The sequence below is a fragment of the Lepidochelys kempii genome, chromosome 2 (genome assembly GCF_965140285.1).
Source record: "Lepidochelys kempii isolate rLepKem1 chromosome 2, rLepKem1.hap1, whole genome shotgun sequence".
In the NCBI taxonomy this organism is placed as follows: Eukaryota; Metazoa; Chordata; order Testudines; family Cheloniidae; genus Lepidochelys; species Lepidochelys kempii.
This window is the reverse complement of record NC_136381.1, coordinates 1,509,693-1,525,474: the sequence shown is the minus strand read 5'-3', so window position 1 is coordinate 1,525,474 and position 15,782 is coordinate 1,509,693. Positions and strand designations below refer to the sequence as shown.

General features: G+C 52.0%; 1 protein-coding gene across 1 annotated transcript; it reads left to right on the top strand.

Moving 5' to 3' along the window:
- The first annotated feature begins 13,194 nt into the window (after positions 1-13,194).
- Positions 13,195-14,920, top strand: LOC144930185 (metallothionein-like). The gene is made up of 3 exons (XM_078851380.1): positions 13,195-13,525; positions 13,832-13,897; positions 14,674-14,920. Exons 1-3 carry the CDS (start codon positions 13,495-13,497, stop codon positions 14,766-14,768), a joined length of 192 nt encoding a protein of 63 aa, XP_078707506.1. The 5' UTR covers positions 13,195-13,494; the 3' UTR covers positions 14,769-14,920.
- The last annotated feature ends 862 nt before the right edge of the window (positions 14,921-15,782 follow it).

Sequence of the window (15,782 nt, the reverse complement as noted above, 5' to 3'; positions counted from 1 at the left end):
AGGCTGGGACCGTGGCTGTCTTCCTGTAACCAGGCCGCAATGCTTTACAGTCTAGATAAGCTCCCCAGCTCTGCAGGGGTAACTGGTCTGGCTAGCCTTCCAGCTCGCTGCCCTAGGCCAGGATGTCCCAGAGGAGGTTGCTGTAGGTGTAGCTCTGTATGCATGTCCTGTAGGCACTCGATTCACATGAGGCCCCGTGGGCAAGCTGTCTCGGAGTGTGGGGGAGTCCAGGCCCTGCACCCCTCTTCCTGGGATCCACTGAGACTCTCAGCCAGCCAGTAAAACAGAAGGTTTATTGGACAACAGGAACACAGTCCACAACAGAGCTTGTGGGTACAACCAGGACCCCTCAATCACGTCCTTCTGGGGGAGCAGGGAGCTTAGACCCCAGCCCTGGGGTTCCCTGTGTTCCTCCACCCAGCCCCAAACTGAAACTAAACCCCCCCAGCAGGTTCCCTGCTGCAGCCTCTGTTCACATTCCTGGGCAGAGGTGTTACCTCCCCCTCCCCCTCCTGGCTCAGGTGACAGGTTCTCAGGTCTCCCATCCCCAGGGCACATTCCCAGGTCAACACTCCCCCCTCCCTGCTGAGTCACATCCTCACACAAGCTGCCCAGAAGGCAACAACACAAATACAACCAGCCACAAGGGTAGACAGGGACATACAAAGGTTAAGGGAAAATAGCTGACTTAGCTACAGTCTCCCTAATTAAAAACCCGGGGCTCATTAGAGATTGTACACCTTTAACTGTGCTGGAAGGAACAGGGCTTAATGGCCCCTAGATCATCATATCAGGGCTTGTTGGCTTCCTGGTCGCTTGTCTGGGGCTTGCAGGCTCCGTGGGGGTCGCACGGGTACCCGTTTGTCAGCAGTGGGACTCATAAAATAAAATGACACAGCAAGTAGTTACCGTAGCCAGAGGAAAAGCCGTTCCCAAGGGCTGGTTTTTTACCGACATGGGAGAAATGACTTTGAGAACGAGAGGGGAGCTAGCTGAGAAAGAGTGACCATGTGCAACGGCAAGGAATTGGAGGAGGGAGCAGGGCAGCACAAGGATATGAGATTTCACTGGGAGGAAGGATAAAAATCTACCACTTTAGAAAATGGCCAGCTAAAGAGTGTGCAGTGCTCAGATGCGCCAATAATGGGGGCCATAAAAGTACGTAAGATAAATAGAGCTTGAGCCTTGATGCTGCAGCAAAGAAGGCCTATGTCATTTTGGATTCCACATGTGGAGGGAGGCCGGGGCCTCCTTGCCCCCTCTGGGGCACTAGGAGTCTCTTGGGAAGCCACATTGTTGATTGTTGCTTGCACGCTCCCTTCTAAACTTAGATTTTAATACGTCCTCCCATTGCACCTGGCCAGAATCCATCTCCTAATTCTTGCTGCTCAGCAATTCCAAAGCCTGGCTGGCCAAGCAAAGTGAGGTCTAACACTCAACTCTGGCATTGCTAGTCTGTTTATCTTCACAACATCCCTGTGAGGGCAGGGCTGTGCTATTATCCCCACTGTATAGATGGGAACCTGGGGCCCAGAGAGACAAAGTGACTAAGGCCTTGTCCACAGTAAAGAAATTAAGTCAACCTAAGTTAGGCCCATGTACAGCCAGATTCATGTCCACACTATGTCCCCCTGTCAGTGGTACATGTCCTCCCCAGGAGCACTTCCACCAACTTAGCTGTGTGGGGCATTGTGGGACACTGGAGCCCCCGGCCCAGGGATGTGTGGGTCAGGCTGTGAGCCCTGGGGCGCTGGGCTGGGCTCCCACTGAGAGCCCCGTGCAGGGCTGACAGCCAAGAGGCGATGTAAGTAAGGCAGCGTCCACACAGACGTTGCGTCACCCTAATGACAGCGACCTAAGCACTACGCCTCTCGCGGAGGGGCGTTATTAGGTCAGTGTAGTGGGCGACGGACATCAGCGGGAACAACGCTGTAGTGGAGACACGGATAGAGTTAGGTTGACGCAAGATGCCTTACGTCCACCTAACTGTAGTTCAGACCAAGCCCAAGGAAATCTGTGGGAAGAGCAGAAAACTAGACCTAGATCTCCCAAGTGGCCCCCTGTCATAAATATAAAGGGAAGGGTAAACCCCTTTGAAATCCCTGCTGGCCAGGGGAAAGCTCCTCTCACCTGTAAAGGGTTAAGAAGCTAAAGGTAACCTCGCTGGCACCTGACCAAAATGACCAATGAGGAGACAAGATACTTTCAAAAGCTGGGAGGAGGGAGAGAAACAAAGGGTCTGTGTGTCTGTCTATATGCTGGTCTTTACAGGGGATAGACCAGGAATGGAGTCTTAGAACTTTTAGTAAGTAATCTAGCTAGGTATGTGTTAGATTATGATTTCTTTAAATGGCTGAGAAAAGAATTGTGCTGAATAGAATAACTATTTCGGTCTGTGTATCTTTTTTGTAACTTAAGGTTTTGCCTAGAGGGGTTCTCTATGTTTTTGAATCTAATTACTCTGTAAGATATCTACCATCCTGATTTTACAGGGGGGATTTCTTTATTTCTATTTACTTCTATTTTTTATTAAAAGTCTTCTTGTAAAAAACTGAATGCTTTTTCATTGTTCTCAGATCCAAGGGTTTGGGTCTGTGGTCACCTATGCAAATTGGTGAGGCTTTTTATCCAACATTTCCCAGGAAAGGGGAGGTGCAAGTGTTGGGAGGATTGTTCATTGTTCTTAAGATCCAAGGGTCTGGGTCTGTAGTCACCTAGGCAAATTGGTGAGGCTTTTTACCAAACCTTGTCCAGGAAGTGGGGTGCAAGGTTTTGGGAAGTATTTTGGGGGGAAGGACGCGTCCAAACAGCTCTTCCCCAGTAACCAGTATTAGTTTGGTGGTGGTAGCGGCCAGTCCAAGGACAACGGGTGGAATATTTTGTACCTTGGGGAAGTTTTGACCTAAGCTGGTAAAGATAAGCTTAGGGGGTTTTTCATGCAGGTCCCCACATCTGTACCCTAGAGTTCAGAGTGGGGGAGGAACCTTGACATGGTGGCATAGTGGTGGGATTAACCTGAAATCATTTTGAGATCCAGTTGAGGTTTTTTGAACTAGAAATACAGATTTTAAAAAGGAATTTTTTTTTCCTGTGGAAAGGAAGTCCAGAAAGCAGCTTTGAAACTGAAAGCAGCTTTGTTTTCTCTGCTTTGTGGCCAAGCAGAGACAAAAGGGGATTATCTTGTGAATTGCAGGTTTTCTTTGCCTGGAGGCAGGGTACTTAACTCCTGCAGGGAAATTCACAGTCTTCCAACCCAGAGGTTTGTTTTTTTTTCTTTTCTTCCTAAAAGTAAATAGGGGGTGTGTGTTCTACCCATTTGCTTTTTCTTTGGGCTGGGTAAGCAGGTTTCCAAGTAGTTGGAGGTTTTTTGCTTTAATTTGGGCCCAGAGCAGAGACAAGGGAATTGTCTTTTTCTGTAGGCTGACAGTCACTATCAGAGAATAGGTATCCTATTCCAGCACAGCAAAATTTTACAGCCACGTTTTGTTTGTTTATTTCTAAACCTCGGGTGTAAAGTTAGTTAAAAACAGAGAGGTTAGAATGACCAAATCCTCAGCTCGACTACAGCTGGAATTAGCCAAATTTCAGGCTGAGGAAAAACAAAGGGAACATGAAAGACAGATAGAACTCATGCGGCTGGAGAAGGAGGTACAGGAGGCTGCCCACAAGAGGGAAATGGAGGCAAGGAAGCATGTGGAGGAGGAGAAGGAAAAAGAGAGGAAGCATGTGGAGGAGATGGAGAGGATAAAGGCCCAGCAGAATATACCAACAAGCCCTAGCAATCCTTCTCCAGGTACCACTTCCCATCCCAGAAAGTTCCCCACCTACAAGGCAGGTGATGATACTGAGGCCTTCTTAGAAAACTTCGAAAGGGCCTGCCTTGGGTACAACATCTCTACTGACCAATACATGGTAGAGCTGAGGCCGCAGCTCAGTGGATCCTTAGCTGAGGTGGCAGCTGAAATGCCTAAAGAACACATGAACAAGTATGAACTGTTTAAATCCAAGGCAAGAGTCAGAATGGGGATTACACCCGAGCAGTCTCGTCGGAGGTTCAGAGCCCTAAGGTGGAAACCAGACATGTCATTTACCCGACATGCCTACCACATTGGGATGCCTGGATATCAGGAGCAAGTGTTGACTCTCCAGTAAATTTGCCCTTCCTAATGCAAATGGAACAATTCTTAGAGGGTGTTCCTGAGGAAATAGAAAGATACATCCTAGATGGGAAACCCAAAACTGTAATTGAGGCAGGAGAGATTGGAGCCAGATGGGTGGAGGTGGCAGAGAAGAAGAAAACTGGTCGCAGTTGGAGCGGAGACCAGAAGGGACCACCCCAGACCACACCCTATTACCGGGGGCCGCCCAAAGCCCCACCTATCTCCCAAAGAACCCTCCAGACCCCTTATCGTCCCACCACCCCGTTCTCCAGCAACCCACCTCGCCCCAGTGACCCGTCAGCTGGACGATGTTTTAAATGTAACGAGCTGGGGCATGTAAAGGCCAACTGCCCCAAGAACCCCAACAGATTACAGTTCATTGCACCGGAACAACACCAGAGGTCCACAGGCCCAGATACCTCCCAGATACTCTTGGAGCGGAGGGAAACTGTGAGTGTGGGCGGGAAGAAGGTCACCACGTGGAGGGACACCGGAGCACAAGTGTCAGCTATCCATGCTTCCTTAGTGGACCCCAATTTAATCAACCCAGAGATCCAAGTGACGATTCAACCCTTCAAGTCCAACTCTTTCAATTTGCCTACAGCCAAGTTGCCTGTCCAGTACAAGGGCTGGTCAGGAATGTGGACTTTCGCAGTCTATGATGATTATCCCATCCCCATGCTGTTGGGGGAAGACTTGGCCAATCATGTGAAGCAGGCCAAGAGGGTGGGAATGGTCACCCGCAGCCAGGCTAAACAAGCCGTGAGGCCTAGCTCTGTTCCGGAAACTTCTATCAGGACCTGGTCAGAGGTGATGGACCTGGACCCCAGGCCAATGTCTGCAACAGCAGTAGTGGATCCAGTCCCAGAGACCCAGACGGAACCAGTCCCAGAACCGGAACCAGCCGAACAACCAACACCAGACCCCGTGTCAGCACTGAATCCAGTACTTGCAACCTCAACACCAGAGGGCCCCACCGAACCTGAACTGGCAGCAGCCGATAACCCTACACAAGAGGCTCAGCCGGAGCCTGAATCCCAACATAGTGCACCAGCGGAGAGCGGTTCACAGTCAACAGAAACAGCTCCATCCCCTATATCGCTTCCAGAGGGACCAAGCCTAGGTCCACAATCCCATGAGGAACTGATGTCTCCAGCATCAAGGGAACAGTTCCAGACCGAACAGGAAGCGGATGAAAGCCTCCAGAGAGCTTGGACGGCGACATGGAGCAACCCACCGCCTCTCAGCTCTTCTAATCGATCCAGGTTTGTTGTAGAAAGAGGACTTTTATACAAGGAAACTCTTTCTGGTGGACACCAGGAAGACTGGCATCCTCAGAGACAGTTGGTAGTTCCAACTAAATACCAGGCCAAGCTCTTGAGCTTAGCCCATGATCACCTTAGTGGCCATGCTGGGGTGAACAGGACCAAAGACCGTTTGGGGGGGTCATTCCACTGGGAGGGAATGGGCAAGGATGTTTCTACCTATGTCCAGTCTTGTGAGGTGTGCCAAAGAGTGGGAAAACCCCAAGACCAGGTCAAAGCCCCTCTACAACCACTCCCCATCATTGAAGTTCCATTTCAGCGAGTAGCTGTGGATATTCTGGGTCCTTTTCCGAAAAAGACACCCAGAGGAAAGCAGTACATACTGACTTTCATGGATTTTGCCACCCGATGGCCGGAAGCAGTAGCTCTAAGCAACACCAGGGCTAAAAGTGTGTGCCAGGCACTAGCAGACATTTTTGCCAGGGTAGGTTGGCCCTCCGACATCCTCACAGATGCAGGGACTAATTTCCTGGCAGGAACTATGAAAAACCTTTGGGAAGCTCATGGGGTAAATCACTTGGTTGCCACTCCTTACCATCATCAAACAAATGGCATGGTGGAGAAGTTTAATGGAACTTTGGGGGCCATGATACGTAAATTCGTAAATGAGCACTCCAATGATTGGGACCTAGTGTTGCAGCAGTTGGTCTTTGCCTACAGAGCTGTACCACATCCCAGTTTAGGGTTTTCCCCATTTGAACTTGTATATGGCCGTGAGGTTAAGGGGCCATTGCAGTTGGTGAAGCAGCAATGGGAGGGATTTACACCTTCTCCAGGAACTAACATTCTGGACTTTGTAACCAACCTACAAAACACCCTCCGAACCTCTTTAGCCCTTGCTAGAGAAAACTTACAGGATGCTCAAAAAGAGCAAAAAGCCTGGTATGATAAACATGCCAGAGAGCGTTCCTTCAAAGTAGGGGACCAGGTCATGGTCTTAAAGGCGCTCCAGGCCCATAAAATGGAAGCATCGTGGGAAGGGCCATTCATGGTCCAGGAGCGCCTGGGAGCTGTTAATTATCTCATAGCATTCCCCACCTCCAACCGAAAGCCTAAGGTGTACCATATTAATTCTCTAAAGCCCTTTTATTCCAGAGAATTAAAGGTTTGTCAGTTTACAGCCCAGGGAGGAGACGACGCTGAGTGGCCTGAAGGTGTTTACTTCGAAGGGAAATGTGCTGGTGGTGTGGAAGAGGTGAACCTCTCCATGACCCTTGGGCGTATGCAGCGACAGCAGATCCAGGAGCTGTGCACTAGCTACGCGCCAACGTTCTCAGCCACCCCAGGACTGACTGAACGGGCATACCACTCCATTGACACAGGTAATGCTCACCCAATTAGGGTCCACCCTTACCGGGTGTCTCCTCAAGCTAAAACTGCTATAGAACGGGAGATCCAGGATATGTTACAGATGGGTGTAATCCGCCCCTCTGAAAGTGCATGGGCATCTCCAGTGGTTCTAGTTCCCAAACCAGATGGGGAAATACGTTTTTGCGTGGACTACCGTGAGCTAAATGCTGTAACTCGCCCAGACAACTATCCAATGCCACGCACAGATGAACTATTAGAGAAACTGGGACGGGCCCAGTTCATCTCTACCTTGGACTTAACCAAGGGGTACTGGCAGGTACCGCTAGATGAATCTGCCAAGGAAAGGTCAGCCTTCATCACGCATCTCGGGCTGTATGAATTTAATGTACTCCCTTTCGGGCTGCGAAATGCACCCGCCACTTTCCAAAGACTTGTAGATGGTCTCCTAGCGGGATTAGGAGAATATGCAGTCGCCTACCTTGACGACGTGGCCATATTTTCGGATTCCTGGGCAGACCACCTGGAACATCTACAAAAAGTCCTTGAGCGCATAAGGGAGGCAGGACTAACTGTTAAGGCTAAGAAGTGTCAAATAGGCCTAAACAGAGTGACTTACCTTGAACACCAGGTGGGTCAAGGAACTATCAGCCCCCTACAGGCCAAAGTGGATGCTATCCAAGAGTGGCCTGTCCCAAAGTCAAAGAAACAGGTTCAATCCTTCTTAGGCTTGGCCGGTTATTACAGACGATTTGTACCGCACTACAGCCAAATCGCTGCCCCACTGACAGACCTAACCAAAAAGAAACAGCCAAATGCTGTTCAGTGGACCGGAAAGTGTCAGAAGGCCTTTAACAAGCTTAAAGCGACACTCATGTGAAGGGTTAATGTCTAGCTATTCCACCTGGAAGCAGGCGGGGCACACCCTGACTGTTTTCTAGAAGCAATGCACACATTGCTCTATCCAAGGACAAGGGCTAGATATGAACCCTGAGAACTTGATTGTTTGGACAGCAACTGTGGGAGGTTTCTTTAGCCTGGGCTCAAGGCCTAAGAACCAGGATTGTAGTAGATAGAGGATGGTAACTAAGCATATGAATCAACGTCATACATTCCTTTGTGTAGCAGTGTGTAATGCTTAGGGGGAGAAATATAATAAAAGGAGAAGGTGGAAGGCAGGGGGGGCAAAACAGCCCATCTCCGCTGACCAGCCTGTTTGCTTGCATAAAGCTGTGTTCTGTCTCATCACTGAACCGCAACACTCATGTCTGACCCTGTACTAAGGGCCCCAGACTTTGACAAACCGTTCCTAGTAACCACAGATGCGTCCGAGCGTGGTGTGGGAGCAGTTTTAATGCAGAAAGGACCTGATCAAGAATTGCACCCTGTAGTGTTTCTCAGCAAAAAACTGTCTGAGAGGGAAAGCAACTGGTCAGTCACTGAAAAAGAATGTTACGCCATTGTCTACGCTCTGGAAAAGCTACGCCCATATGTTTGGGGACGGCGTTTCCACCTGCAAACCGACCATGCTGCACTGAAGTGGCTTCACACCGTCAAGGAAACTAACAAAAAACTTCTTCGGTGGAGTTTAGCTCTCCAAGATTTTGATTTCGACATCCAACACATCTCAGGAGCTTCTAACAAAGTGGCTGATGCACTCTCCTGTGAAAGTTTCCCAGAATCAACTGGTTAAAATCGTCCTTGAGATGTGGAAAATATTGTTAGTCTTTATGTACTTGGTAGTATATTTAGAGATGCATGTGTCTTATTAACTCTGTTTTTCCTAGAGCTCCAGGAAGAAATCCCAGCCAGTGTTTCACCCTAGCTGAGATTTGGGGGGCGTGTCATAAATATAAAGGGAAGGGTAAACCCCTTTGAAATCCCTCCTAGCCAGGGGAAAGCTCCTCTCACCTGTAAAGGGTTAAGAAGCTAAAGGTAACCTCGCTGGCACCTGACCAAAATGACCAATGAGGAGACAAGATACTTTCAAAAGCTGGGAGGAGGGAGAGAAACAAAGGGTCTGTGTCTGTCTGTATGCTGGTTTCTGCCAGGGATAGACCAGGAATGGAGCCTTAGAACTTTTAGTAAGTAATCTAGCTAGGTATGTGTTAGATTATGATTTCTTTAAATGGCTGAGAAAAGAATTGTGCTGAATAGAATAACTATTTCGGTCTGTGTATCTTTTTTGTAACTTAAGGTTTTGCTTAGAGGGGTTCTCTATGTTTTTGAATCTAATTACTCTGTAAGATATCTACCATCCTGATTTTACAGGGGGGATTTCTTTATTTCTATTTACTTCTATTTTTTATTAAAAGTCTTCTTGTAAAAAACTGAATGCTTTTTCATTGTTCTCAGATCCAAGGGTTTGGGTCTGTGGTCACCTATGCAAATTGGTGAGGCTTTTTATCCAACAGTTCCCAGGAAAGGGGGGGTGTAAGTGTTGGGAGGATTGTTCATTGTTCTTAAGATCCAAGGGTCTGGGTCTGTAGTCACCTAGGCAAATTGGTGAGGCTTTTTACCAAACCTTGTCCAGGAAGTGGGGTGCAGGGTTTTGGGAAGTATTTTGGGGGGAAAGATGTGTCCAAACAGCTCTTCCCCAGTAACCAGTATTAGTTTGGTGGTGGTAGCGGCCAGTCCAAGGACAACGGGTGGAATATTTTGTACCTTGGGGAAGTTTTGACCTAAGCTGGTAAAGATAAGCTTAGGGGGTTTTTCATGCAGGTCCCCACATCTGTACCCTAGAGTTCAGAGTGGGGGAGGAACCTTGACAGGGGCGATCAGCAGGTTATCTCAAGTGCCTATATACAAATGCACAAAGTCTGGGAATCAAGCAGGGAGAACTGCAGGTCCTGGCAAAGTCAGGGAATTATGATGTGATTGGAATGACAGAGAATTGGTGGGATAACTCACATGACTGAAGTACTGTCATGGATGGGTATAAACTGTTCAGGAAGGACAGGCAGGGCAGAAAAGGTGGGGGAGTAGCCCTGTATGTAAGGGAGCAGTATGACTGCTCAGAGCTCCGCTATGAAACTGCAGAAAAACCTGAGTGTCTCTGGATTAAGTTTAGAAGCGTGAGCGACACGGGTGATGTCGTGGTGGGAGTCTGCTATAGACCACCGGACCAGGGGGATGAGGTGGACAAGGCTTTCTTCCGGCAGCTTGCGGAAGCTACTAGATCGCACGCCCTGGTTCTCATGGGTGACTTCAGTCATCCTGATATCTGCTGGGAGAGCAATACAGCGGTGCACAGACAATCCAGGAAGTTTTTGGAAAGTGTAGGGGACAATTTCCTGGTGCAAGTGCTGGAGGAACCAACTAGGGGCAGAGCTCTTCTTGACCTGCTGCTCACAAACCGGGAAGAATTAGTAGGGGAAGCTAAAGTGGATGGGAACCTGGGAGGCAGTGACCATGAGATGGTCGAGTTCAGGATCCTAACACAAGGAAGAAAGGAGAGCAGCAGAATACAGACCCTGGACTTCAGAAAACCAGATTTTGACTCCCTCCGGGAACTGATGGGCAGGATCCCCTGGGAGAATAACATGAAGGGGAAAGGAGTCCAGGAGAGCTGGCTGCATTTTAAAGAATTCTTACTTTGGTTACAGGGACAAACCATCCCGATGTGTAGAAAGAATAGTAACTATGGCAGGCGACCAGCTTGGCTTAACAGTGAAATCCTTGCTGATCTTAAACACAAAAAAGAGGCTTACAAGAAGTGGAAGACTGGACAAATGACCAGGGATGAGTATAAAAATATTGCTCGGGCATGTAGGAATGAAATCAGGAAGGCTAAATCACACCTAGAGTTGCAGCTAGTGAGAGATGTTAAGAGTAACAAGAAGGGTTTCTTCAAGTATGTTGGCAACAAGAAGAAAGTCAAGGAAAGTGTGGGCCCCTTACTGAATGAGGGAGGCAACCTAGTGACAGAGGATGTGGAAAAAGCTAATGTACTCAATGCTTTTTTTCCCTCTGTTTTCACGAACAAGGTCAGCTCCCAGACTGCTGCACTGGGCAGCACAGCATGGGGAGGAGGTGACCAGCCCTCTGTGGAGAAAGAAGTGGTTCGGGACTATTTAGAAAAACTGGACGTGCACAAGTCCCTGGGGCCGGAAGCGTTGCATCTCAGGGTGCTAAAGGAGTTGGCGGATGTGATTGCAGAGCCATTGGCCATTATCTTTGAAAACTCATGGCGATCCGGGGAAGTCCCGGATGACTGGAAAAAGGCTACTGTAGTGCCAATCTTTAAAAAAGGGAAGAAGGAGGATCCTGGGAACTACAGGCCAGTCAGCCTCACCTCAGTCCCCAGAAAAATCATGGAGCAGGTCCTCAAGGAATCAATTCTGAAGCACTTAGAGGAGAGGAAAGTGATCAGGAACAGTCAGCATGGATTCACCAAGGGCAAGTCATGCCTGACTAATCTAATTGCCTTCTATGACGACATAACTGGCTCTGTGGATGAAGGGAAAGCAGTGGATAGCACCTTGGATAGTTCTTTTTGCAATTTCTGAGAACTGGGGTAAATGCGTGACAGGAAATGTGTGGATTTGCTTCTGAGTTAATGGCTGATGGGTTTCAACCAATTGGGTCGGTGGCCAAAGAAGCATCTGTGGTTTTGCGGCCTTTTCCTCATAGTGCCGCAGTGAAGGGGGAGGGCACTTGATTGCACACGAGCAGGCCTGGTAGCCATAATTCACCGCCAGAGAGGCACCACTGGGAGTTGTACTGCAAACGGGACCCTGGTGTTTTCACCACCCTCCACGTCACCCTGCTGGAGCGAGAGACGACACGATGGTGAAAACCCCTGATCCCTGCTGCCACTGGCATTTTCCCATCGTTACCACCATGTGGCGTACAGGGGCCCTAAATGTGTGTGGCCACGCTATTCTCCTCCTGGCACCCCCAGCTTGCAGGGTGCAGGGCTCGGGCCAGGGTGACACCGGCCCACAGAGCACAGTCCTGTGGAGATTCTGAGCTGTGTTACAGCCCGTAGGCAGGCCAGGTGAGGGGATCCCAAAGGGGCCCATTTCCTATCGCAGACACAGCTTCGGCCAGCACGAAATCAGGGGGGCTGAGAGCCATCGAATGCCCTGTAAACCCTGCATAGGATTGAAACCACTTCAAGCCAGGGGGTGTGGCAGCCCCCCAAGCACCCCTATTCCCAGCACCTGTGGGAACCCTAGAGCTGGCCCTGATCAGAGCCTGCCCCCCAGGCCCTCTAGTGCCATGGTCCCGATGAGGGAAATAAAATAACCATCACATTAAGGATAGGCCTTGCACTCACCGCCCTGGGGTCTATGCGGGAATCGCACCGTGCCCCGCACTCGGGACGGAGGGGGCCGGGGGTTGCTCTCAGCGCCCTGGGGTGGGTCTGTGCGGGAATCGCACCGTGTCCCGCACTCGGGGCGGGGGGGTTCCGGGGGTTGCTCTCAGCGCCCTGGGGTGGGTCTGTGCGGGAAACGCACCCTGTCCCGCACTCGGGACGGAGGGGGCCGGGGGTTGCTCTCAGCGCCCTGGGGTGGGTCTGTGCGGGAATCGCACCGTGTCCCGCACTCGGGACGGAGGGGACCGGGGGTTGCTCTCAGCGCCCTGGGGTGGGTCTGTGCAGGAAACGCACCGTGTCCCGCACTCGGGGCGGGGGGAGGGTCCGGGGGTTGCTCTCAGCGCCCTGGGGTGGGTCTGTGCAGGAAACGCACCGTGTCCCGCACTCGGGACGGAGGGGGCCGGGGGTTGCTCTCAGCGCCCTGGGGTGGGTCTGTGCGGGAATCGCACCGTGTCCCGCACTCGGGGCGGGGGGGTTCCGGGGGTTGCTCTCAGCGCCCTGGGGTGGGTCTGTGCGGGAATCGCACCGTGTCCCGCACTCGGGGCGGGGGGGTTCCGGGGGTTGCTCTCAGCGCCCTGGGGTGGGTCTGTGCGGGAATCGCACCCTGTCCCGCACTCGGGGCGGGGGGGGGGGGCTTCGGGGGGTTGCTCTCACCGCCCTGGGGTGGGTCTGTGCGGGAATCGCACCGTGCCCCGCTCTCGGGGCGGGGGGGGGGGGTCCGGGGGTTGCTCTCAGCGCCCTGGGGTGGGTCTGTGCGGGAATCGCACCCTGTCCCGCACTCGGGGCGGGGGGGGGTTCGGGGGGTTGCTCTCACCGCCCTGGGGTGGGTCTGTGCGGGAAACGCACCGTGTCCCGCACTGCGGCGGCTTTTGCGCTCCGCGCCGGGGCCCGGCAGGGGACAGCGCCCTGCAATGCGCTCGGGGAGAGCGGGCTGCACTCGGCGCCCGGGGCTGTGTATTGCACTCGGGACTCGGGCGTTTGCACTCCGCGCCCGGGTCTGTGCGGGGACAGCACCAGGCAACGCAGTGAGTGTGTGTGTGGGTGGGGGGGGACGGGGGGGAGACGTTTGCACACGGCGCCCTGCTGTGTGCGGGGCTCGCCCCACGCAATGCGCTCCGGGGGGCTCTGCGCGCGGCGCTGTGCGGGGCGCCCCGGGCCTTGTGCAGTCACGCAGCGCGGCTCTGGGCGGCGATAGGAGCCGCCCGCAGCCCCCGGCTCTGCTCGCTGCTTCGGGGCCCGTGTGCAGGGCGGCGGGGCGGGGGTTTTGCGCTCGCTCCCCCGCCTCCGCCGGGATAAATGGGAGGCGTCGGGCAGCTCCGCTCCAAGCCTCGTCTCCTCCCCTCCGCCTGGCTGAGCAGCGACCGCAGCGACCCGGAGAGCGATGGATCCCCAGGACTGCCCTTGCGCTGCCGGTGAGTGACTCCTCCCGCGGCGGAGCCGCCCGGACCCTGCTCCGAGCTGCTGCGGGGCCTTCGGGGGCTGCTCCCCCCTCGCTGGGAAACAGCCCCCCCCTTGCCGGGGAAGGGGAACGATCCCTGCGCCCGGGACGGCTCCGGCCCTGTGAAATCTCTGCGGCGGGAGCCTGCAAACCGAGCTCCCCGGCTCAGATGGCCCTGGCTTCTTTTGCCATGCTGGGGACAAAGTTCTCCCCTCGCCGCTGATCGTCCTCTCGGTTTTAGTCCAGCCGTGATGCTCATCCCCCCCCCTTTGCCCACCAGGTGGCTCGTGTTCCTGCGCTGACTCCTGCCAATGCACAAATTGCAGGTGCACCTCTTGCAAAAAGAGTGAGTATCCCCCCCCCCCACAAAATGTTTCCTCCACAAGCGAGTTGCCCGCCTGGCTGAGCCTGCGACGAAGGAGGGTTTGTCACTGGCTCCCTGCAGCAGCCTGGAGACTGGAGACCAGAAGCTGGAATTTCTGGCCCCGATGTAGCAGAACCATTAAGCGTCTGCTCAAGTTGTGGTCTGGGGGAGTTAGGGCTGTGCTTTGTGGGCCTGCTGCAAAGCCCGTCAAAGGGAAGGTGAGTCTTGCCTCTCCTTTCGGGGGGATCTTGGGATCAGGCCGCAAGTGCTTTGCTGACTGGGGATGGATTTAAGCCTATGCTGGACAATAAGCAGGTGCTTTGCTGAAGCAGGGCCTCTGTTGTTAAACTGTATCCTTACTTTCCAAGTGTGGGCCTGAAAGGTGGAATCGGTGTCCTTTCCCTAAGAATAATTCCTAAAAACTTCTTCTGTTCTTTCCAACGCCAGCCAGTTGTTTCTTTTTCCTACGCTGAGTGTTCTTAAGAAAACCCTTGGGTCAGATGAAGGATTCTGACCTATATTAAGGTGGGAAAGGACTCAGGACTGTCCAGTCTTGACTTTTATGTGGCCTCTGTGAGGAATATGTATTAACAGTACAACTGAGATGTTGTAATATTTTATAAAGTACAGTTCACGGCATGGTTTTGCTCCTTGTCTCATCCATGTTGAACTTCCTTCAGTTCTGACGGGGGAGGGTTGTTTTTATTTTTTGTTGTCTGGCATCTCCAATAATCGTGTCTTGATTTTTATCTTTTCAGGTTGTTGCTCCTGTTGCCCAGCCGGATGCAAGAATTGTGCCAAGAGCTGTGTCTGCAAAGCTCCAGCATCCAGGAAATGCAGCTGCTGTTCCTAAAATGGCGATTTTCTGGTCTCCTGTAAAGATTCTGTACGAAAGGCAAAACTAATTTTGTTTGTAATGTCGCAATGACTGTTTTGTACCTTTCACGGAAATGTCGATTTGGGGTTGAATGAAAATAAAGGCCAGGACTGGAGACATGTAATGCCCGATTGACTCAGCCTGTTCATTCCATTCAGTGATTTCCCGCTTGCACGACTAATCCCCTCTTCCGAGTTTAGTTCTTGCACAGGGTGTTAGCAGCACATCTCATGGGAGCATCAACAAGAGCCCGGAGACTAAAGCTTCAGGCACGAGCCGCAGCACTGGCTTGGCTTTGCTTTTGCCAGCAGAGCTTCAGGCAAAAGGAGAAGTTTTCAAACACAATATTTCTTTAGTGGTGGCTCAGCGTTGTTTTTGCCTCTTGGTAGCAAGGGGAAGCAGCCCGGGAATCACTGTGTCTAGAACCCAGGGCCTAGTGCTGCAAGCTGCTGACCCTCAATCCATTGTGCCAAATTCAGATGTGAGTCCAATGCAGAGAGTTTATGGAGGGGAGGAGTGAAGTCTAAACTGCCGTAACATACCTTCATCCTGATTTCTTAACCCATATATTGCATCAACTTGGGGCCTGTCTACACTGCCACTTCCAAATGCATTTATAACCAGCTAGTGACAGGGCTGGCTCAGAACATCTCTTGTGTCTACATAACATGGGTAGTAGCTGCAGCAGCTTCCTCTGTCCCCCCAGGCTGGGACCGTGGCTGTCTTCCTGTAACCAGGCCGCAATGCTTTACAGTCTAGATAAGCTCCCCAGCTCTGCAGGGGTAACTGGTCTGGCTAGCCTTCCAGCTCGCTGCCCTAGGCCAGGATGTCCCAGAGGAGGTTGCTGTAGGTGTAGCTCTGTATGCATGTCCTGTAGGCACTCGATTCACATGAGGCCCCGTGGGCAAGCTGTCTCGGAGTGTGGGGGAGTCCAGGCCCTGCACCCCTCTTCCTGGGATCCACTGAGACTCTCAGCCAGCCAGTAAAACA